This window comes from Lampetra fluviatilis, chromosome 1, assembly GCF_964198595.1.
Source record: "Lampetra fluviatilis chromosome 1, kcLamFluv1.1, whole genome shotgun sequence".
NCBI lineage: Eukaryota > Metazoa > Chordata > Hyperoartia > Petromyzontiformes > Petromyzontidae > Lampetra > Lampetra fluviatilis.
The window spans coordinates 8,544,893-8,570,059 of record NC_136275.1 but is presented as its reverse complement, the minus strand read 5'-3'; the positions used below and the strand labels follow the sequence as shown (position 1 = coordinate 8,570,059).

The 25,167-nt window shown below is 45.5% G+C and overlaps 1 protein-coding gene across 8 annotated transcripts in view; it reads left to right on the top strand.

Moving 5' to 3' along the window:
- AKAP9 (A-kinase anchoring protein 9) overlaps positions 1-25,167 on the top strand; it is a 99,274-nt gene that overhangs the window by 20,699 nt on the left and 53,408 nt on the right. For 6 of the 8 annotated variants that reach the window (XM_078855141.1, XM_078855149.1, XM_078855170.1 and 3 more), the window contains 18 exons: positions 5,906-5,977; positions 6,730-6,936; positions 7,850-7,951; positions 8,709-8,864; positions 9,349-9,540; positions 10,461-12,488; positions 12,805-12,867; positions 13,561-13,680; positions 13,957-14,269; positions 14,910-15,040; positions 15,281-15,389; positions 15,866-16,037; positions 16,627-16,711; positions 18,348-18,692; positions 19,411-19,697; positions 20,160-21,066; positions 21,847-22,398; positions 22,931-23,082. In XM_078855141.1, the coding sequence (XP_078711267.1) occupies positions 5,906-5,977; positions 6,730-6,936; positions 7,850-7,951; positions 8,709-8,864; positions 9,349-9,540; positions 10,461-12,488; positions 12,805-12,867; positions 13,561-13,680; positions 13,957-14,269; positions 14,910-15,040; positions 15,281-15,389; positions 15,866-16,037; positions 16,627-16,711; positions 18,348-18,692; positions 19,411-19,697; positions 20,160-21,066; positions 21,847-22,398; positions 22,931-23,082 (5,993 nt within the window). The remainder of the gene's footprint in view (positions 1-5,905; positions 5,978-6,729; positions 6,937-7,849; positions 7,952-8,708; positions 8,865-9,348; positions 9,541-10,460; positions 12,489-12,804; positions 12,868-13,560; positions 13,681-13,956; positions 14,270-14,909; positions 15,041-15,280; positions 15,390-15,865; positions 16,038-16,626; positions 16,712-18,347; positions 18,693-19,410; positions 19,698-20,159; positions 21,067-21,846; positions 22,399-22,930; positions 23,083-25,167) is intronic. The other 2 variants (XM_078855190.1, XM_078855184.1) reach the window with 2 other exon arrangements.

Sequence of the window (25,167 nt, the reverse complement as noted above, 5' to 3'; positions counted from 1 at the left end):
TTCTCTTGTTGAACCACCAACTCCGGCCTCCTCTCTAATGACCACGCTGCCGTACAGCCCAGACAAGACCCTGTCCTCGTTACACCGACGGCGTCGACCGAGACAACCAACTACTGTTCGGCCGAGCAGTCGGCCCTGTGTCACTACATATTTAAAGGGACAACAGTCAAAACATCTTCCCTTCATATTCCATTTAGTGCACGTACCTATCTTTGGACAGTCCATTGACCCCACCTCCAAAATGTCAGATGACTGCCATGTCCCTCCACATAACCTGGATTCACATTGTAAAGTAATTGTAATTCATTTTAAATGTGGACAATGTTATTGAAGAGTATTAAACTGGAGACCTTAACAAAAGTGTGACTGCCGGAATTGGTTGTAGAGGCGACCCCCACACCTACGACATAATTGGTTTCTGGGCGACGGTTGCGAGTTGAGCCGTTGTAAGTCGAACCCTTATTTCCCATTGGCACAATGTTATACATTGGGGTTCCGTTTCTGGAAAACCATTAAATACCACAAAATACCAAAATTGACCACAAAATAAATTAAAATAACCTTAAAAAACATTTATTGTAACTTAACATAAACGTAACTTGACAAACATTTATAAAGTAAAAACAAACACTTACATTTGAAAATTCTTAGGTACTGTTCTGCATGTGTATCACATTTACTCTTCTCAGACATCGCGAATGGTGAACATTTTTCAAAATTAGAAGAAAATTTACGAAGAAATGTAGAGCGTTGTGAATAACATGCGCAGACGCAGTGCCCAATCGACTCAGCGTTGGTAGCAGTCGTTAGGCGGTTGTAGATACGAGTTTTAGTCGTTACTGTGGAGGGTCTTAATTACTATCAGAAAGGTCGTAAAGGCAGGGGGTCGCAAATCGAGCCATCGTAAGTTAAGGGGTCACCTGTATAGATTTTCAGTTGGAAAATCAAATTTAACAGCAGCGATAATGATGTTAACAACTGGAAAACCGGCAAAGAGACATTGAATATAAACCCATTCTGCTCAAACAAAAGCAATGTAAAGGGTGAAACACTTCAAACCCCATAATGGAAACAATGACATGAAAAGGCTCTTTAAATTCCACAAACAATCCCCCATGGGTAATGCACAGTATTCTTCTCTTTGGTTCTTTCGGTAAAGTCACGTATAAAGATAAAATAATAAATTAAATAATAGCATACGACGTTTCGATTGCAACACAAGCAATCATCATCAGGTATAAATGAAATAGCAACAAAAATCTAACCAGAAAACTATAGACAGACATAACAGGACCCTGCGGGGTGGGCTGGTAGGAATAATACCAATACCGGTACAGGGATATCGACCGCACACACACGCGCACACACGCACATACGCGCACACACGCACATACACGTACACACGCACACACACGCACACACACCGCACGCACACACACACGTACACACACATGCACACACGCACACACACACGTAATGAAGTTGTGTTGCTACGCTTCCAGTTCGCCGTGAATAATGATCCGAAGCCCAATAGCGCCCATTCATCACGCCGCTCGAGTGGGCCGGACACGCACACACGCACACACACACGCACACACACGCACACAGTCACACATATACACACACGCACGCACACACGCACACACAGACACGCACACACACGCACATACACACGCACACACACGCACGCAAACACACACACGCGCATACACACACGCACACACACACTCACACATATACACGCACACACACGCACACACACGCGCACACACACGCACACACACACGCACCTCTCACCTGCAAGGCAGCGGTCGCCGCTTCTCCTCCCACATCTCTCGTCGCGGCAGCTGTAGCGATGGTGCAAGTTTGTTTTTATCATCAATTCCTCCTCCTCCTCCACCCCTCCCCGCCACTGTTCACCCACCAGAATAAATGAGTTCGCCCATAGTCAGTCGATCAATAATAGGTGGATTATTACATCGCAGCAGGATAAGGGCGTGGGGGGGGGGGCGACGGCTTGGGGTTGGCGTTCATCCAGCAGTGGATTTATCACGGCTGCGACCCCGCGTCACCGCGATCCTCGTGTCCTCCCCTAGGTCGACTCAGCCTAAAATGGCACACCGGGATTGGTGGCACAGACGTCTTGGCACACTCCCGAAGCCTTCTGCACTAGGCCTCGCGAAGCCTTCTCTGCAGTAGGCCTCGCGAAGCCTTCTCTGCAGTAGGCCTCGCGAAGCCTTCTCTGCAGTAGGCCTCGCGATGCCTTCTCTGCAGTAGGCCTCGCGAAGCCTGCCGCACTAGGCCTCGTGAAGCCTGCTGCACTAGGCCTCACGAAGCCTTCTCTGCAGTAGACCTAGCGAAGCCTTCTGCACTAGGCCTCGCGATGCCTTCTCTGCAGTAGGCCTCGCGAAGCCTGCCGCACTAGGCCTCGCGAAGCCTTCTCTGCAGTAGACCTAGCGAAGCCTTCTCTGCAGTAGGCCTCGCGAAGCCTCCTGCAGTAGGCCTCGCGAAGCCTGCTGCACTAGGCCTCGCGAAGCCTTCTCTGCAGTAGACCTAGCGAAGCCTTCTCTTCAGTAGGCCTCGCGAAGCCTTCTCTGCAGTAGGCCTCGCGATGCCTTCTGTGCAGTAGGCCTCGCGAAGCCTGCCGCACTAGGCCTCGCGAAGCCTTCTCTGCAGTAGACCTAGCGAAGCCTTCTGCACTAGGCCTCGCGAAGCCTTCTCTACAGTAGGCCTCGCGAAGCCTTCCCTGCAGTAGGCCTCGCGAAGCCTTCTTTGCAGTAGGCCTCGCGATGCCTTTTCCGCAGTAGGCCTCGCAAAGCCTGCTGCACTAGGCCTCGCGAAGCCTGCCGCACTAGGCCTCGCGCCGTGCTTTTCGTGCACAAATAAGGCGATTAAATGTATCTCGTCTCTGTGTTAATAAATGTATCTTGTCTCTGTGTTAAAAAACGTGCTGCGTTTCAGTAAAGTAAATTTGAAGCGAAGTTTAAAGTTTCGCCGTGAGGCGCCGGAAGCGACGGCCATCTTGTTTAATTCACAGATCGCAGGGGGAGCGGGCGGCCATCTTGTCGGACAGGGTCATGCCAAGTGTTTGCAGTAGGGGGCGATGTTGATACACGGACGGACGGATGGACACATTAATCTATTGGTGGTCTGGTCCACTTCGTTCCTACCAGTATAAGCAGACAGATATCACCAAGATACATAGAGAGAGTAACACAGGCACAGAGAGGGAGATCGTCTCTGTGGCTATTTAAGGCCTCGTCACAGAGACGATCTCCCTCTCTGTGCCTGTGTTACTCTCTCTATGTATCTTGGTGATATCTGTCTGCTTATATGTCTGTTTATAGTTTTCTGGTTAGATTTTTGTTGCTATTTCATTTATACCTGATGATGATTGCTTGTGTTGCAATCGAAACGTCGTATGCTATTATTTAATTTATTATTTTATCTTTATACGTGACTTTACCGAAAGAACCAAAGAGTAATTCCTGCAGTCACGAAAGCTCCAAATTTAAGATCGCACAGTATTCTGTCTACTATCGCGGTGTTTAAATGTATTACTCTAGTCTACAAATCCCTCCATGGTCTTGCCCCACCATATCTTGCATCTCTCATATCTTACTACATCCCATTCCATCCTCTGCTCCCAATTTCTCCTGTCTCTCTATGTGCCTCCCTCACCCTGTGCCCAGTCACGCTTTCGTTCATTTTCGCTTCTTGCTCCCCTTCACTGGAACCAACTCCCACTGCATATAAAAACTCATCTCACTAACCAGCTTCCATTCCTCCTTTAAAACCCATCTCTTATCCCTTACCGATCCTACTGCTACTCCCTGCCCTGGCCCCCCAGCAATGACCAGGCCTTCCCAAACCCCTATCACTACCCCTACCCCAACACCTCCTTAACCACTCCCACCTGTCCTTCTTGCTCACACCATAACTACACGACCACTTTTCATAACTCCACTCTTTTATCCACGATCATTTAACGTACGATTTTATTGTACGTTAGATGATGTAAAGCATCTTGGATTAATGCAGTATATACATCTATATAACATAAGATAATATTCTCTTGATGAAATAATGAAAAAAAATTGTTATTTGCACAAATAGTGGCAGGTGTTGTGCTACGAGAAGTGGAGGTTTCCTCTATATTTGCCACGCTTGTCTTTAAGCAAAATGCAATTCAATATACAATTGAGATGATATTTTATTCAATCAACACATAAATTCGACCGTTTAAAGTAAAAACAAATTTGTAAAAAAAAATATGCTGATTCACCTCTCAATTCTTGGCTCCCAGCTCCCGGCTTTTAAATTCCCCTCTGCACGCTGGGCTGCATAGACTCATAGAGAGCAGCTTCCAACACATGCCACGCCTTTTTGAGGTAGCCTGTGACACAGGGTTCCCACCCAGTCAATGGAGGTGATGGACATCATTAGAGGATTTTATGCGACTGAACCTTATGTGGCTGTCACTTAAAAAAGACATTTCTTATTAATGGACATCTTAGAGCACACAACCATGGTGCGTATCCACAAAATTATCAGATTTTGGGTTACATGCTCACGAAAAAGAGCTCACCTTGCATGATTGTCCTGGTCTTTATAACATTGTACCTTTTTTATTGGCTGTGCTCCGATGTAAATGTTGCTGGAGCTGTTGCAGCTGCCGTGCTAAACCAGTAAAAGCTCCCTGGCTGGTATGGCACACGTGACTGGATAACTTTGGCATCTTGTTTGGGTGCCACATGTGCCATTTTAAAAACAGCTGCAATTTTAGTTATTGACTGTTGTCATTTGCTTTACAACATGTGTCAGCAGCATTGCAACAGCATTTACGATGCTGAGCCATGCTGCTGTTATGTTGGCGATTTGCCATGGGAGAACAGAGCTGTAAAACCCCTTGATTAAACATATGGACTATTTTTAAAAAAAGAAACTAGTATGGCATGTTGACAGTAGCCTTCAACATCATATTTATAGATATAAAAGGGAAATTTGTGAATATGTGTGTCTGTTCGAAATGTTTATCATACTTCCCGACATTCAACAAACTTGAAATTTGGCATGTGGGTAGCTTCCAGACTGTACACAATGCAAAAAGTATAAAAATAGACTTTTGTATAAGGATGGGGGGGGGCAATAATGGATATATTTTGCACGGCAAATGAGCGGTGACGTCACATCTGTGATGTCACCCGCATACGGCAGCGTTACGCAGTATGCCTGCTGACGTCACGCACCCCCCCCCAAACCCTCCGCGTAGGCCGTGTATCCCGCACAAATAATGTCTAAATCAATGAAATGCTTTTCTCTCTCTTACATTAAAGTAATCCGATTACTCTTTTCCCTGTGCCTGTCATCCCTTGGAGGTCAATAAAATGAATACCACTTTGTAGGAAGTTGCATTTCTTGCTCCATATAGAGACTAGTCCCTTGCAGAAGAATATTGAATTTTCACCACCGGGTCAGTGACACTAATGTAGATGAGCCCCACTTGTTTGAGCAAACTTTGACAGCTCCTGTATTTCTTATAAATCAGTGGTGATCGATGAAGACTTCTCAACATTCTTTAAAAATGCCATGAAGCTTTTTTGTGTTTAGTTTGTTGTCCTTCCCCAGCACCTCTGATTAGCACGGTTGGCTACGGACTATGTGAAAGAAGTTCAACATACATACATACGTATGTGTTATAATAGAACCCACTGGTAATTAGGCTTACAGACCCCTTTACCTTTAATTTTCCACCTCATGTTCCCAGTGTACTCCCAATTGGGAACCCTTGCCCTATGCAGTATTCATTCCTGGCTTTGTTCATGGGTTGTTTTTATGGGCGTTAGAGGAGAGCGAATGGCATTATGACCATGCTTAATTTATGTTGTGTGTCTTTTTCCCAAAGGTTTCCTCTTCTCCAGAAGAAGCCCTATCTGGGCCGGAGGATGAGGAGACACAGAGTTCGGAGAGTGTCACGGTGAGCGTTTTCATTATAGAGAGGAATTGTAATTACAACAAAGCATGTAGTGTGGTAATGGTTAAGGCTGAGTAGACTTAGATGAGGCCCAGGACTGGTTCTGATTCAACTTGTTACTAATTAAATATGGCCAGGAAGCTTTTGCAGACCATGAGGTTTGTAGCACAGTCTGTGAGGCACCTTGTCCACCACTCCCCCCACACACAAACATATTTTAAATTAAAACAAAAAAACACGTACACATAATACGTACAGATATACACAACCGTATATATACACACAATTTTGAACATATTCGCACATTGGGAGACAAGATGAGGATCACATGGACCCTAATATGCACTTGCTAAGAGAACTAATTCTCCATACGAAGTTTTTTGGGTTAGATCGCGTAAATATATAAATGTGCCGTTAAAACCTGCCACCACCCGACACAGCCAACTCGTAAGAGTTGCCACATAAACAGAACATGCCAATTCGTCACTCGTACAGCACACCGGTGTGTTGGAGAGCCAACCCACAACAGGCGACAGCCAGATTTGTGGAGAAGTCTAACTGTTTCGTTCCTTATACAGAGGCGCAGATGTAGTGACCACGCTTCTGCGCTCTTACGCAAAGTGGAAGGGGGGGGATTACTGAGTCAATGTACATTATGCATGTGCATTATACGAGTCCTTTGATCTTGTCCTTTCTGTCTATCGACTTGTTCTGTCAGTTTCTGTGATCAGAGGGGATTTTTGTTTTATTTCTAGGGACCAAGCAGCCCCAATGAATCACGGAAGCATCGTCCACCTCGTCGGTCGCCCGCTAAAGCCACTGGGCAACAGCAACAGCATGGCCAGGCGGCAGAGCAGCTCAGCAGTCCCTTAAGCACGGATGGGAGCCCGTCCTCACAGAGCCCCCGCCACAATGCGGGCATCGCCCCTCCATTGCAGCGCGTTCGCACAACTTCCCCCCTGGCAAGTTTACAGCCAGATGGTGGCGGCACAGTATACCTTAAGGGAAACGTCCCCTTGGTTTATAGTGATCTAGATTGTTTTAGACGTTGAATAAAGGGTCATTCAAATAGCTACAGCTATCAACTGCTAAAATAATTGATTACTCTTTTGATTATGACTTCAATCGATTAATAAAAAATGAAAATCATACAAATTTCCTCATCGTTTAAAATAATTTTCAGGCATGAGTCTTAAACCGTGTGTTTAATTATATGATTTCATGGCATTGATGATGTCAAGACTTGTCATCTCGGCGTCATGCTAACTGTGCCGCGGTGAGTTTCTGGCCTTTTGGAGGACAGATGCCTCGCGTCCACCATTTAAAAATTGCTGCTGCTTAAAAATACGTACGTTTTTTCAGTGTTTATATTATTTTAGTGCTAGAAATTTTAAGTAACCTTCGCGTTGAGCAAGTAAAGGAAAAAAATCAATAGTTACGTGAAACATACAGGGATACATTTTTTTTTGTAATATTCTGACTACGGTTGAAAGCGTTTATGCATTCTCGCTGTCTGTCCCTATGTCTTCCCGTTTGTCTATAACGTGGGGGCATATTAACTTTTGTGAAGATGACTACATACAAATTGAAATGTGTGTTGAAAACAGCCAAATTAATCAAAGGGTTGCCCAACACATGCAAACACAAACCAGCGCTAAAAGTGCCTGTCTCAACTTTTTGGCCCTGCCAGCAAAAAGCACTCCATCCTGGATGAAGCCGCTATCCGATGCCCATGGGCTCCTGGCTTACGCACCTACTGGTTCTTGCGCACACCTGGCGTGAGCACTACTGTTGTTATCTATCATAAAAAAATATTCTGAGTAGATGTCATGTGTCCTCATGAACGTATGCTAAGAGATCCCCCTGGGTCCTCAGATGTCTGTCACCATGGCTGAAGATACAGTGGATGGTACTGTCGTGAAAGAGCAGCCATTCCTACAGAAAGATAATATTGAAACACAGCTGTCGGAGGAACAGGTGGGAAGTTCACAGGCGGTTTGCATTTCCGTTTAAGATTTTGTCACAATCATTATACAAACAAATTCTACCTCTACAGTATGTTTTCTATACATTTGTACCTCTCTTTTTTCAATACCTTTTGTGTGTTCTCCGATATGGTAGCATGTGCTAAACGACCCATAAGCGCTGTAACGATTCATAGTGACACCATGATCTCTCACTCAATCTATTCCCGCGCTGCATTCCCACATCTCTCAAATATTCCATGTATCCCCAAGCTGTCCCCTCCTTTCTTCCTCAAATAAGTAAACTACGTAAATGACAGTATTGTTGTAAAGAAATTTTTTTTTTATGTCTTTGTTGGTGAAATTACCTAACTGTAGCATGTTCGCCACTTATTGTAGAGGTTTGTGGTTCAAATCCAGCATGCTGCCGTGGTTATTACTCCGGATTTATTAACCATAATTAAAGTACTACATGCCATCTGCTTCACAGTGGACGTTAAAGATCCACCTTATGTCATTCGAAATGAGCAGGCCATTGTTTGCTGCCATCATGGTCCAAATTTGTTGACATCACCCCTTACTGTGACACTATTGCAGGTTGTCTTAAAAGACAGTGCCATCCTTCACGATTGGCTTTCGCGTTAAGAATTGCATGAACACCAAGTGTACATTATTATTATAATCATTATCTCCCTGGAGTATTCCTGAATGAAGGATTGCTGCTGGCGTTAGCACTGTGTGTCACTCCTCGTGCTGTGTGTCGTGTGCAGGTGAAGGAGGTGCATGCAGCGATTCAGCAGCGAGACACCATCATCACTCAGCTGTCTGCCAAACTGCAGCAGGCGGTGCGTTCACGCGATGCGGTGCAGCACGAGGCGCTCACGCTCAGCACCACCGTGCACGGCCTGCAGCAGCAGCTTCTCGAGGTGTGTGACCACATCATGTGCTCTGAGACTCCCACGCTGCTCGCAAGAAAACTAAAGCACAACAAGGGGTTTTGAGTGCTCTTGTTTACTCATGTGAGTCGATTTGCTGCGGGTACTCTGATTTTCTACGACATGAGAAACACTGCTCAAAATAAAAATTTCTCAAAAGCCATTAAATTGTGTCATACATACCTGGTGTCCTGAGTTCAATTTACAGCCACCGCTATTATAATTGATATACGAACCAGTCCTGCCTCCACTCACTTCACAATCCTGCATAGTGAAGTATGGTCAAGCAACTCCCATGACCGACAGTCCTAGTGAATTGAAACGTGGGTGTAAATTACAGTATTATCGTGAATTTTTTTTCTGTATTCAGGCAGCCATTTTTTCACACTGCTTTTGATTAATAAGATAAGCTGATTAAAGATGACTGTGCCACTTTAAAGCCCGGTTACATCTGTGCATGCACATGTGTGCCCAGGCGAGCGAGATTTTGAAGAAGAGTCGCCACGGCAATCTGGCGGCAGAGCTACAGCAAGCGCACGAGCAGATCTCGCTCTACCAGGAGACAATCAACGAGCAGGGTCACGCCATGCAGGAGCATGCAGCGCGTGCCGCCCACCACGAGCAGCAGCTCACACTCATCCGCACCAAGCTGGAGGACTCGGAGAAGGTGCATCCTCATCCAGGGAACGCCTATAGCAGGGGACGGAAACTCGCGGCTCCAGAGCCGCATGGGGCTCTTTAAAAACTGCTTTGTGACGTTATTAACATGCATTGTGGCTCTGGAAATATTAAGATTTTTACCGTAATCAAAAAGAATTATCTTCTTGTTATTTTGCTTGCCGACCCCTGGCCTAGAGGATGGACACACTTACCTTTCTTGTTCCCATCATCAGCAAGCCTTAAGAGTGGGCGGTTTGTAGAATGGAACTGGTTTATTAAATCAGTGTATTGTCTACTTTTCGATTTCAAGCTTTCGTGACTGCAGGGATTCATCTTCTTGGTTCTTTCGGTAAAGTCACGTAGTCTCACGACGTTTCGGCCACAACACAAGCGTGACTTTATCGTCTACTTGTTTATCGATTCATTACACTTAACCTTCTTATTAAGCATGATTTTGTTCAATGTGCTGAGTAGTCACAGAGAAGGTGAAACTGATCCAGGCTTTGCCCTGTTTTAACATGTTTGGTGATTAAACACGTCTTAGTTGCTCATTTTGTTATTACCCACATCTTTTTGATAAGACACAGTATGTACATTAACATCAATGCATTACTACGACTGCATAAGAGATCCTCTACATTATAATACATGCTTTGTAGCTACTGTCACCACTTGGTATGATGCTGTCTTTTACGAATGTTGAGCATTTTGTAAAGTTGGTTGAGTCTTCGCCAGGGTAGGTGAAGTAGTCATCGTGAGATGATAAATGTATACATTATATTTGTATTAAAATTATATTCTAATGTGATACATTTAACTTGACTGTGTGATGTTTTTAATGTAGGAATATTTTTTTTGCAACACATTGTAATCTGCATATGAATTTGTTTCTGGTAACAAAAATGCCACTTTCTTCTTTAATTGCAGACGTTGAAGGAAAAAGACGTTGTTTTGAATGGCTGCAAGGAGAGTATTAAAGAGAAGGAGAACCTGATTGGGGAGCTGAGCGGCAGAATGAACGAAAAGGAAAAGAACATAATAGAGCTCAGCAAGAAGATGCGAGAGCGGGAGGATGCACTTGCTCAGCTCGTGCAGCGTGTGGAGGTTTCCGAGCAGAGCAACGCCAAGCTGCAGGAGACGCTGCAGCTGACGGAACGCGATGGGGAGAAGATGAGGAATGAACTGTCCACCATCAAGCAGCGTGAAATTAAGACTTCGAGCGAGATCAAGACGCTCATGGGAACCATGGAGCAGATGCAGAAGCAGCATCAGGGCTCCTCGGAGGCCGAGCTGATGCAGCGTATTGAGGCCGAGCTGCAGAGGAAGCTGGACCACTTGCGCACGGAAATGGATGAGACGCACGGGCTGCAGATAGCGCAGATGAAGCAGCAGATGCGAGAGCAGCACAAGCGAGAGATTGAGGAGCTGAACACCATTCACCGTTCAGAGCTGGATAAGATGAGCTCCATTCCCGTCAGCCACATGGTGGACGAGGAGCAGGTTGACTTGCTGAACTCGGCAATAAATGAATTGAACATCAAGCTGAGGGAATCGCACGTCCAGCGCGATCAACTGAAGCAGGAGTTGGCACGGAGGGAGGAGGAATACAAGAGTGAGGTGAGCGGCGTTGAGCGACGCCACGAGCAGAAGGTGCTCGAGCTGCGGTATCAGCTGAGCCAGGCTCACGAACAGGTCCAGAGTCTCTCCAATAAGCACACGGCCGGTGAGCAGCACAGCAAGGAGGTCGAGCTTCTGACAGCCGACCTCAAAGAACTAAGGGCCCAGATCACAGAAATGAACGTTGCTAAAATGGAGCTTCAGTCCAAATACGAGCAAGAAGTGATGAACTACCAGATCAAGCTGGAGATGATGGAGCGAGAGAAGGACGCAGTTCTGGATCGAATGGCGGAGTCTCAGGAGGCGGAGCTGGAACGTCTCCGGACCGAGCTGATGTTCTCTCATGAGGAGGAACTCCGTGCACTCAAGGACGCACTCACCAAGAAGCACCTGCAGCAGCAAGATACCCTGAAAGTGAAGCAAAAGCAGCAAGTCGACCATCTACAAAGTGAGATGGACACTAAGAACGCTGCCATTAGGGCTAAGTGTGATGAGCTGTCTGCAGAAAAGGCTGGTCTCCTGGTAGAGGTCAGCACCATGAAGTCTGATATTGAAAACCTGAAAAAAGGACAAGGTGATGATGAAGACATGATTAAACAAATTGAGATGCTAAAAGCAGAAGTGGGCACTCTTAGAAGCGTCCAGAAAGATTTGCAGGAACGAGAGTTGCAGATGATAGAGCTGCAGGCAGCAAACAAACAGGTAATAGCAGCGAGGGAAAATTTGGAACAGCAGCTTGCGGATTTCCAAAAAGCAGTGTCTCAGCGTAACGATGTAGATACCTTAAGCCCTACTGATCTCGAGGAAAGTTCAAGTAGGGTCCCAGCTCTAGTCGAACAGTGTTCCATGCTTGAGAAGCAACTCCGTGCCCTTAAGAAGATAAATGAAATGGCTAAGCAGACTGAATACCAGCTGAGGGAGGAGTTGGAGAAGCAACACAACACATTTGTTTTTTCAGAGAGGAACTTCGAAGTGAACATGCAGGAGCTACGAGAGGAACACGAGCAGGTTCTGAAAGAAAAATCCTTGATAGAAGTGAAGTTAGAGGTGCAGATGGAAGAAGTGAAAACCCTTAAGTCAGAGCTCTTACAAATAACTTTGAGTGCAGTAGACACATGCGCAACAGAGACCGGAGGAGAGATGGTGGTAGTGGAAAGCCATAAAAAACAAGATTTGTCTGCCACCTTTGTGGAGAAAGACTCTGTCGAACTCATGGAAAAGATACAGGTTGTGGAAAGAGAGAGAGATCATCTCGTTGAAGAAAAGGCCCTGCTGCTACGGATGATTGAAGATCACGACGCAGAGGTGGCCTCTCTAAAGGCCCGGCACAAAACTGAGGTGGGTGCGGCATAATCCTCCCCATTGACCACTGGACTATCACTGGGACTACCATAAGGACTCCTAGTTCCATAACTGGATCCACTGGGATCCCCATTGAGACTGGCACCGGCACCACCATCACCACCATTAGATGAATGTGCCGCCACTTCTACTGCTCTTAGTGGGAAAGCCAGGATATCTATGCATATAATAGGATAATCCACAGATCGATTCAGTGGTACTGTAAGAGGAGTTTCACTATATTTGAATGTGCCATTTAGTGTTGCTTGGGAAGGTGTTGATTAGTGTTGATGGTTTTTTCCTCTATCCACAGCTAACCAAGCTTGAAGAGACCTTCTGTACTGAAAAACAGCAAGAGATCATAGGCACCCGACAGGTGAAAAACATACAGCACACAAACAGCATTCACTTTTAAATATGTTTTCAAGGTTTTTAAAGGATTGAATCACCAAGAGTGCTTTTCAATAGACAAGGATTGGTTTACATGAGAGTCCTCGTAAATGTTGTAAAACTTTAAAAAAGCACCGCATTTTAGCATAATAAAAAATAAATGGTCAATTAAGAGATGTGATGCATTCAACTTGTAATGTAATGTTTAATTGCAATTATACATATTTCAGTTTAATCAGTGAATTTTGGAGCAGAGTGTGTTGTGTATTGTTGTTATAATGCATGATATCCGGACGAGTGCTGTCCTTTTCTGTCAGACCTACAACTCAAATTTAGTTTCCATAATGTGTGAAAACATACGGCCACTGTTTGGGAAGTCCACTTGAAACGTCCTCACTTCATACATATCCTGCCAAGGAAACAATGATTACATTTCGTTACATAATATATAATATTATTGCACATTCATTCATGTGTATTATCTCTGCTTCAGGAATATGACATTTCCATCACTTGATTAGAGCCAGCAATGGAGAGGAGCATCACCCTCTGCTTGTTTGAGCAGAAACACATTGCCATTCGATTGGTGGCTGCTGCAACGTATGTTGGATTTGGAAGCTGGTGTTGTGGTTTCCCTGTTTGTGTGTATTATGGAGCTCACGGATGTGGCATGTGTCAGGCATTAGAGGCTGAGCACAAGCAAAACATGGACCAGCTGCAGGTTCGGCAGGAGGCTTTGCTGCGAGAGAAGGAAGAGGCGTTGCATGCCGCGTTCCTGAGCCAGACACAAGAGATCCAGGTATGTCAGTTTCGAAGGGTTGAATCAATAAGGATTTGAGTAAAGACGTGACAACTCCTCAATTGTTTAAATAATTTCTTAGACTCATTATACACTATTTATCACTATCTCATAACTGACAAGGGAAATGAACACTGCCCATTGCCCAACAGCATATTTTAGATAGAGCCGCATTTATACGATCTCTGCATTCAAATTGTATTGTGCTGTTTGAGCAGGCAGACGCATGGGCTTTTGGCACTGACCGTGATCACGTGTGCCTCTGTGTTCCTCTAGGCTGAACATGCTCTACAGAGGGAGGCCACCCGCATCGCGCTCACTCAGATGCACGCCGCACAGCAGGAGCTGGTTCTGGAGGAACCTGGCCCAGCCGCACAGGGAACCCCAGTGGTGGTGGTGGTGGCACATGCCTCTGGAAGCACACGGGCTGACGGACCCCTTGAGCCTCCCACAGCAGAAGGCTACACACATGAATCACCGGCCAGGGAAGGACAAGCCCTGGACACAACACTCACTATAGCCAGCACGATGCTGACAACAGCTGGGCCGTCAGACACGCAGATGCGGACAGCTTCCCACCAGCAGCAAGGTGAGGATGATGGTGGGGTGATTAGCCCCACTGCTGAGATGTGCACTTACTCTGCTGCGCTATCACCTGCGAGGGACACATACAGTATAGACTGTTCCTTATCATTGCAGTAAAAATAAGTAAAAATAGTCATCCTATAGATATACAAGCCCTTGCCATGATAATGTCGAATATTTACCCCCAGTTTAGGGCTACAAATAACACTACCCCATTGCTTGCTGAGCAGGAGTTGGGTTTTGGTTGAGAATTGTCTCTTTGACTTTGAAAGTATCCCCATGGCACAGTCTCGTGATGAGTGCTGTAGTGCTGATGAAAAGGTCATTCTCAACTTTGGGCATGAGAACATGTGTGCTCCAGAACACAATTACAATCAAATTGAGAACTGCATAACATAACAATCAACATTTCCTTCACAATTTCCTTAACATTACGCATCTGGAGATGAGCATGGTTGACTACATACGGTGCGAAAGAAGTTCAACATACATACAAAGCCATTGTCAGAATATGAATATTTATTTATACTGGAGGAATCTGAACATTTATACTGGATAGATACAAAGCCATTTTTTATTAATGTATTGTGAATAATACATCTAAGAGCTATGCTAGTCTCACTGCTGCCCCATGTCGCTGGTAGTGCCCGTGCCAGGAGGTGGTGAGGAGGAGAAGCGGCACCAGGAGGTGGTAGAGCTTATGACCAGTGTGCGGCTGCTAGAGGAGGAGCTTGCAGAGCTGAGGGGCTGTGCCCAGCAGCAACATTTGGAGAAGGTACTGTTCTTCACAGAAATTGTCAAGACCAAGTTAATTATTACACTCCCTACACGCAAGACAACACTCAAAACTATGCACACATAAATGTCTCCTAGTGCTACCTCCTGTTCAAGTGTTATCTCATACTAGATGTCTTTATGTTTGGTAAATTATATCTGCTGGCCATTAGTTATTATCATGACATCTCGTCTCCTTTACAGTAAATGCTTTGATTGTCTGATCGTGTGGTGCCACTAGAGTGCCCTAGAACAGGAATTTCTGGAACTAAGAGTCTGTAAAGAAGAAGAGGTGGACAGGCTGCGTGCTCAGCTGGAGGGCAGCCGTGCCAGTCGACAGGAGCTCAGTGGTACGTGTGGCTTTCCCAGCTGTGGCCCCATTTGTTCATGTAGTTCACGATAACCTGTCAGGGAACCGAGCCAACACTACTTTGGGTTCTGGCGTGGGCCCTACACCACCAATATTCCTTCTGCCCACTCAAGTTCACTCTCCTTGGCAGTATATTACGATTATGGTGGTCCACACCACAGCCCTCCTGGCTCCCCCTTTCAAGAGGAGCTGGAACTGGGACTGTTATGGTTGATTTCTTTAGAATGTAGGTGTTTTCTACTTAAAAGGTTTTTATTGAACTGCGCAATGGACTCGAATTCAGGCAGACACCCATGAAACCAATTCTTTATTTTAAGGAACTGATGACTTTGGCCTGGTTACCAAAAATCAGACGAAAAAAGAGTCACGTTATTTTGAAAAATGTAATTCAAATTGTGCACAGCGCAATGGGGTTTCTGCTGACTCGCGCTGTGCTCCCGCGGTCGCCGCGCGCAGAGCTGAAGACGCAGCTGCAGGCACGCTGCGGGCGCCTTGCCGAGCTCGAGTCGGTGCGGCAGGAGCAGGGAGCGCTGCTCGCACGGCTCGGGGCCGCCCAGGAGGAGACGGAGCGTCACGCGCGCGACAAGCAAATCCTGCAGCAGGAGCTGCAGCGCCTGCGCTTGCATGGGTGCGATGCTGTGGATCGTTGCTGTGTGGATCCTCCGCATGGCTTGTGTGCACCATGCACATAGCAATAAACATTTTCATACTACTTTTGATAATGATAGTAGTCATTTCTATTATCGGCACATCCGGCTATGTACGGTGCAAAATAAGTTCAATATCCATACATACATATCCAGGAATGTATAATTTTTACTGTTTTTTCAGGAGGGTTCTTTATTGGTATGTTTGGACAATTTTTTTTACATTTGGGGAAAACAAGATAACCTTTTTTGAAAGATACCCATTGCTTATTTTCAAATCTAAACATATTTCTTAAATAAATAAACTGCGTGTAATAACTTAACACCATGCTTAATAACTTAACAGCTAAAACAACATACAGTATAACTGATATTGGCGAAACATCCCACAATGCTGATAAATTACCTGCAAATTACTCAATTGGGATTACACAAAGTAGCATTGTCCCCCCCTACTGCGACAACTTGGCAGGACCCTCCTTAAAAAAAGTGTCTTGAGACTCAATGAAGCTTTTGTGGGTAAACATGATACAACAATAATAACAAACCTGGTACTGTCTCCCACTGCAGGCTGCTGGCGGAATCCACACTTAAGGTTGTTCCTCACCAGGCTGCAATCTTGAGTCTTGGTCCACCTTGCACTGCTGCATCACCAGTAAGAGTGCGGCTCTTTTTCTAATAATTATCAGCATGGTAACATCTACACGTTGGGGTTATTAATGAGGCGGCTTGCAAAATACTGTGGGTTTCCGACTATGCCAACTATGCCGTGCATTGTCTTTGAGTTGTGTGCCTTTTGGCATCATCTGGTCCAACCCATGTGAGACTAGGCTCTAAGGAAAGCTGTCTCGGGTGTGGACCAATCAACTTCAAGGACAGTTCATACATTATCAGAGTTATGTTTTTAGTTTGCATTATGACTGCAGGTATTGTGGTCTATGCAAACATGACTCCTTGTAAAAAAAGGTGTCAGTTTTGTTGCCAGATGGAAGGGTAAAAAACCAATTATCATATGCCATTTTTGTAAAGTGTGTTTCATGTTAGCGTGTAAATGTGATATGTTGTCATAGCCTGCACATTTGTTCACAGTTAATGACGATACATATTGCCTCACTTGGCGTTGACATCATTGTCTTCTGGCTCGGTCTTCTAAATAAAAAAATTTGCTTTCATAATGCCATGGGCTATTAGAGCTTGAATGCTTTAGTTTGAATTAGTTAAAGCACCCAATTAAAACCAGTTATTCGTGACCACTTACTGACGCACTATTCGGCCTATTGAGAGGTCGTTCCTCTGATGCCTTTGTTGTATCGAACCTTCTGCCTATGGTCTACTGTAATATCTACCCGCTCTCTTGGTTCAAGTCCATTCCCTTCCCCTATGCCCAGGACTGACCATCTCTCGTAGCGATGCCTCCCTTCATCACCTCTCCTTATAACATATGTTCCCATTTTTATCCAGCCGTGAAGTGTAAGCACACAAAGATAAACTAATCTGTAGCGTTTCACTGCATTGAAGTGTGTTACTGCATGTTGTGAATGACACACTTGTTAATGCTATTGATTGTGCTGCGTAGGTCCAGCATGTCCTTGAAGTGGCTGATGACGCTGTGATCTCAGTTGTCCACTCTCGATAGCACATCCTGCTCATTGCCCACAAGCACACGGCCTCTGGCAATAGACTTTTGCCGTATTTGTGCTACGTGGCAACGATCCTATTCATTTACAATAACAGAGCCTATTTTGGGAAAATGTTGTTATTTCATGGGCAAAAAAGTGATTATACATCTAAAGTTATTTACACATTTGAGATGTGGAATTTGTAACTTGGAGGTGTTTTGTTGTAAAAGTCTACAAGAAATCAAGTGTGGTCTTTCTCTGCATGTAAGTTCAGTATTCAAATTGATAATGCTGATTATATTGAAGAGGTACAAGCTTTGTATGGTTTTTATTAAAATGGTTCACATGTGATATGTTTAAATTAAGCCGTTTTTTAACTCTTCAGTTTATGACATTTGTATTGTTCCCCTAGTCATTATATTGTTACTTTCATAATGTCCCTTTCATGTTTTTTACATCTATTGTGGCGTTTGCTATTGTCGATGTAGATTTTTACCACCTACCCTGGTGGAGTTGTGGTAAAAGCTCTCAGCTTGCAATTTAAAGGCAGTGGTGATCTGTAATGCTGGTGGGGAGTCAACTCAGAGCATTATTTTGTGTATTGAGTTTCAATGCTTTAAAAGTACGAGGCATTTTGATGGGTCCATTTGCTCTATCGTTATGCATTTTCAGAGCATTGATGACGATCTTCTGCAAGCCATGACATCAATTCCAGAAGACAGGAAGGAAATGGCTTTGCCTGTGAACTCTCAAGTGTCAGACTCCACTCTTGACTTAGCGGCAGCCTCTGGCATTGAAGGGCCAACTCTCTCTTTGATTGAGGGAGAGCCTCGGACGCAGCCAGAGGTGAACATGGGGCACAGGGATGAGTGGGATCAAACTTGGCAGAGACAACTGGAGCTGCAACATCAGCAGCAGTTGTTGGCTTTGAGGGCCCAGCTGGAGTATGAGCAGCAAGAGGCCATGGAGAAGCTGACGCTTCAGCATCAGGACGAGCTTCTCCTGCACATTGCCAAGGTGAGTAACCTCCTCTGTAAGTCACAGTGTCTCCCTGTTGAATTTAAACTTTGGTGGAACTCCCCTCTATTATTGGTCCATCCCCAGTGGTGTGCCACTTGCACACTCCTATGGCAGAGACCATAGGCCTCAGACAAAACGGAAATAAAATCTCTTCTTCGGACAATAGTCCATGACTTTCCACAAAGTGGTGCTTGTATTACCGAAAAAACCTAAGAAGAGTATTACAAACACTGAAGGGATGATGGCAGAGTTGACCCCCAACTGAGCTTTTAACTCGTAAACTATTTACGAGTCCAGCTCCGTGACACTGTCACCACCCAGCCTGCTTTGTCAACAATAACAATTATCAACTCTATTTAAACAGGACAAACCCTTGAATCTACTATTTTGTCTATTTCGTTCACAAAGAGGACTTGGCTTTATAGCAGCGATGGATACATTTTACACAAGAGCATAATCTCCACACAGCACACTTACAATAAACTGTGGTTGTGCGACTGAAAAATATGTTCATTGGAGTCTGTTGCATTTTTTGTTATAGAGTTATTGTGACATCTTCAAATAAATTACCAAAAGTCTTTAACTGTTATGAAGTATATAGGTATTTATACATGATTAAAAATGAAAACTCTTAACGGGTATACTGTCTGCCTTACTGCAGTTTTCATTGCACCTTGTAACTCTCAAACACTGAATGTGTTTCTCTGTGCTCCAGGTGATAGTGGACATGTCACTTCAGGTCGCTGTGCATCAAGAGGCAGAAAGATTGGCTGCCACTGAGGAAGTTTGGAAGGTCCAATCGCATGAGTCATTGCAAGCTGAGAAGCAGGATGAGCCAGACAGATCAGAAACACCACTACACACTGCAGGAAAGGAGATTAATCTGATGTGTACCACAGTGGAGGAGCAGAAAGCTGAAGTGTCTGGAGCAAGTGAAGCCGAGAGCGGTGACTCTGGGTTAGCTCGCAGCGTCTCTCAAGCACTGCACGACGCAACGTTCAGGTAATGATCTCAGTCAACCGTCGTGGGATGGCTACTGTTAGTGAGCACCTATTAAGGTCAGCACAGTCCATGTTGGGGTGATGTGGGCAGCACCACACCTGTTGTACTTGCCTCCCACCTCATTCAGCACAATGACCTCTTTGACATAATTCCAAAATGCAGCTTGTGTCTGCAACGAGGGCAATTTGCTTGTGGAGGATTATGGAAAGGCATAGATGACTGCAATTCAGCCATGCATAGTGTGATGGGTTCCCAGCTGCAAGGGTGCATGGCTTCCAAAAGTACAGGTTCGAGACTGATAAAAAAGTGTAACTCTGGGGCTGTCAAGTTCAAGAAGTGATCCTGAGTAAATGCGATAGATGTAATCATAGAACAAGTCCCCATGTATACTTACATGGTGTTTCGTGGCCATAGAAAGCCTTGCTTTGTAGTGCCATTAATTGAGTTGTTTATATTTTGCAGGTTCCCCAAAGAAGATAAGGCTCTGTTGGAGGAGGTATTCAAGGAGCATGTGAGCATGGTGAAGCATCTGCAAAGTGAATGTGGCAGACTTAAAGACCAGTGCCGGAAACTGCAGGAACAACTGGTGTCTGATCTGGACTCATTATCGACATCTCTGAACGAGACGCACCAGCGAGACATGGAAAATGTGCGAGCTCTGCTCACTGTGGAACATCAGAAAGAGGCTGTGAGTCTAAAGGAGGCTCACAGTAAGGATCTGGATGATCTCAGGTCATCACTAAAAGAGCAGCACAAAGATGAAGTTGAAAAAGTTATGGTGGCGGTTAAGGAAGCACAGCACATGGAGCTACAGTCACTCAGAAGCTTCCTTGGCGAGATGCAGGATAGAAGACAGCTCGGGGAAAATGAGCTCTGGCCACATGGCGCTGTGTACTGTTCGTCAGAAGAGTACACAAGTGTGGAGGCACTGTGCGCTGGCCTGGTGAAGCAGCATGCCGGCGAGATGGAGAAACTGAAGAGGGAGCAGAAAGAGTTGTTGCAAGAGCTCCAGGAGTCCTTCAACCAGAAGCTTGCCAACCTGCAGGCGGCACATGCCGCGGAAACAGACGCGCAGTCGGCGCTGGAGGTCGCGGCTCTCAAAGAGGCACAGGAGGAGGAGGTGAAGGCACTGACTCAGCAGCTCGAGGCGCAGTGTGAAAAGCATGTGTGCAAAGCCGTGCAGAAGCTCAGGGGTGAGCACAGAGAAGAGCTGGAGGCACTTCTTGCAGCGCACGAGGAAGAGCTGAAGGAACAGGCGGAGAGGCTCGGGAGGCAGCACAGCCAGGCTTTGCAGGAAGCTGTGGGAAGCGTGCGCAGTGAGAACGCCGCGCTCGCCGCTCACAGCACCCAGCTGCAGCAGGCTCACCAGGTGAGGTGGCCCTCGCTCCCGTCCCGCCACGTGTCAACACGCCGTACGCCTCCCACGCGGGGTTGCTGGCTCACTTATGCAGGGTAGTGAGCTGCCTGCTGAAGGCAGTACAGCAGGTAGGTAGCTAATTAATGTTTGCATTGCTCTGTATTATCTTGTGTTTGTTCTTATTCTTAAGGAAAAAGCAGTATTGAAAGAGGATTTGGCTGAATACCTTAATTAGTACTGTTCAGTAAACGTCTTAAGAAGTAGTCTTTCGAAAGAACGAAAACATTATAATTCGTATTATCCATTATGAGAGTGAAGTTTCTTCAAGTTATTAATTTGCCAGATAAAAATTCCCCATGTGTATCGGTTATAGGGATTGTTTGACAATACTTCACCGTGCTGCCAGTGTGGGTTCGTGAAGGTGGGGACCCAGGACCAGTTCTAACTTGTAATGGTTACTTCTGGTTAGAAAGAATGTCTTCTTTTTAATTTTGTAAGGGTTTATTACAGATGGAAATGAATGCATGTGCTAAGCATCTGTTGACATTTCTTATATTAATATAATTTTAATCTCTGAGCCTTTTAAATTAATCCAGAAGTGGTTCTGGCATGCCAACGTGTGGAGCCAGAACCTGACAGTGCTCTCTCAACTGGGTTTATGATGGAGAATTCTCCCTCAGATTAATTGATTCCAGTTAATGAATGGTAAATACATGTACAGAAAAAAGGAAGTGATCAGGCTGTCAGAATTGATTTCTTCTCAGTTATCAATTCTGGGTGGTGTCCACACAGTACAACTTGGATTTACGCCATCTGCGAACGATGCCCCTAGAGGCGGCTGACGGGAGTTGTGTGGGAGAGCAGGCGGAGCGAGCTGCCATGCAGCAGGAGTTTGAGCAGAGGCTGGAGCACGTGCGGGCACAGCTCCATGACGGCACTCAAGCCGAGCAAAGGCGCGTGGAGCAGAACGAGCGCTCGCAAGAAGAGCTGATGCACGTGCAGTCACAGCTGGAGTGCAAGCATGAGGCGATGGACCGCATGAGTGAGGAACTGACACGCGTGCAGGAGGCGCTGAAGCTCAACAAAGTGGAGATGGAGCAAAACCAGGTGGATCTAGAGCATGTACAGGAGAAGCTGATACATGTGCAGGCAGAACTGGAGCGCAAGCAGGTTGAGCAAGAGTGCATGCAGGCAGAACTGGAGCGCACCAAAGGGGAGACGGAGCACAAGCGAGAGGAGATGGAGCACGTACAGGCGGAGGCAGCCAGGAGAGAAGCGCAGCTTGTTGCTGAATGGACGGAGAAGTTGTACAAGGAAAGTGGCCAGCAGGAGAGCGTACAGCAGGTAATGAACCGGGGACTTATTTTGGTCTGAAGGCTCATCACAGAGTAGGTCATCACAGCCAGTGCCCTCCATGGCACCACTCTTTGCTGCGGTATCCTTCCATCTACCAGATTCGAAAACGTTTGCAGAATTGGCATCTGGCCTGCAAGGTTTGGTCTTACAGTGTAATTTACAGTCACCTAGTTATTGTAACGTTTATCTTAAGGCTCGGTAAATAAAACTGTTTCAAGCTGCATTGCCCCTGCCAAGAGCCTGCTTAATAAACTTGCATCATCAATAGGTAGACAGGGTTAAGTTGTACTGTGAGACTCCCAACTTGCTGGGCTGTGAGATATCCAAGAGATGGCAGTGCATTAAGTGGGTTCTTGATTTTGATGTATGCTGTCTGGCTTCTTCCCACATGAAACACGCTACTTTAAAAGGAATTGGCCAAACATCCTTAAGCAGGATCCTTCTGAGAGAGTTTTAAGGCTCATTGGAGCTCATTGACGGTAAGTGTATGTTAAGGCCGTGCTGCTGCTTGTCGTTGCAGCTGCGCAAGGAACTGGACACGCTAAAAGAGAAGCTTCACAGCCGCAGCTCAGAGCTGGAGCAGCTCCTGCAGCGGAGGGAGCGCGAGAATGAGGAGGGAGGGAACCTCCTGGGTCTCATGAGAACCGACCTGGACCGGCTCCAGTCTGAGCGGTGCGTACGTGGGCATTCGTACGAGTGTGGAAGCGTATGTGGGCGTCTTGTTGCGTGTGTGCGAGTGCATGTGATTGTTGAGCATGCATGTGATCGTTTAGCGTTATGTGTGAGCGCGTGCGTGTGTGAGTGCGCATTAGAGTTAGTGATGCGGTGGTTAGCGTGATCCGCGGAAAATGCAATGACGCATTCAATTTCTAGTTGTGAATACCTGTTCAGATGTGACAGCAGTAACTTTGGGTAAGCGTTGGTGGTTTTTGTAGAGAAGCTGCATTGGCAAGTATGGACACTCACTGTAGAAGGTAGCACAGAAAGTAGATTGCTGGCCTTCGAGTGCAGACTTTTGAGAATTATCCCCTCAAATAGGAGTTCACTCGGTTCACCGGCTTTCTCTCAAATTCAAAGATACTCAATGAATTAACTCATCCCAAAAATGTAGTCAGGCAGTACATTAAGTAGGCCTCAGACATAGGTGTGTAAATTATGGGTGCTCTACCCTCACAGCTGCCACATTTGTTAAGCATCATCGTTGATGGCAATGCCATGTACAGCATCCCATTCAACTGAAGTCCAATCTTTGTTTAAGGAATGAGTAATTGATTAGCAAAATTTGTAAATATTAAAAAAAATACAATTATAAATGTTTATATTCTTTGGGTCTTTCGGTAAAGTCACGTAGATAGGTTCAAATGAATGAAAAAAATAAACAAAAAAAATACGTCTCGATCACAACCTACAAGCGATCGTCATCAGGAGGAAAAAAGAGAGGGGGAAAGCTGCTGAGGCGCAGACTGTTTTAAAGGTTTAAAATCGGTGTAGCCCAAGGGTCATAAACGAAGTAGGCGGGGCTAGTGATGTGAATGTGAGAGATTAGCATGTTAATGTTAGATCGCAGAGCTGCATCCACTAAGGCGTGGCGGTGGCTATGTTAATGTGAGAGATTAGCATGTTAATGTAAAATTGCAGAGCTGCTGCCACGTCGAGGTCAGCGCGCGGAGGTGGCTATGTTGGTGTGAAAAAATGTTACCTGTTAATGTATAATCGGAGAGCCGAAGCCACGGGGAAAATAAAAACTAACATCGGAAGGTGGCAGGATGGGAACATTACAACCAGTTATGAATTAAACTGGTTGATGACGTACTTCCAATGAATGCTGAGTTTGTACCCATCCTCTCGGTTGAAATTGTGTCTGTCTGTATATGTGAATGGCTTCATAAACGAATCTTTGTTGATAGCCAGTGGGCTTACAAAGTACCTTCGTCTTAGAAAAATAAATTTAGTGTGAGCCAACTGCATTAAAACAATGATCAGCCACGTGTTGGTCCTTATGCGTTTCAAATCTGCCTTATGCTCACAAACATGGTCCGAGACATGTCGCTTAGTTTCCCCAATGTAACTACTGCTGCACACACAGCTTAGTTTGTAGATGCCAGGGTATTGCATATCAGGGATCCTATCCTTCACAGATGGGATCAGATCACACATTTTATGTACTGTGTTAAATCGAGCCTGGATCTTGTGTTTGCTCAAGATTTTGGAAATCTTTTTGGTAACCCCTGCTATGTATAGCAAGGTGATGGTTTTGATTGGGTCCTCAGATGGTTCTTTCCCAACGGTTGGGGTGATAGCTTCACGGATTGTGTGGTCTGAATATATCCATTCATCTTGAGAGCTTGGTGCACGTGTTTCAGTTCACTGGCAAGGTGATGATGGTCAGAGTTTTGATGAGGGAATTCTTCTGGGATGGATGGTGGTGGGAGTCAGGTTTTAGGTAGGCATCCGTTGAAGTTGCTTTCCTGTAGACAGTGTCCCATTGAGCTATCTGGTCTCTTTTCGATTAGAACATCAAAAAATGGTAGCTGCCATCCTTTTCCACCTCCATGATGAATTTGATGGCTGGGTGTATGGAATTAATGTGGTTGAGGAATTGGTTTAGAGCTGGTCGGCCATGTGGCCAGATGACGAATGTGTCATCTGTGTACCTCTTCCACAAGGACGGACGTAGAGTGGATGCCTGGATGGCATCCATCTCAAATTTTTCCATGAAAACATTGGCTACAACCGGAGATAAGGGAGAACCCATTG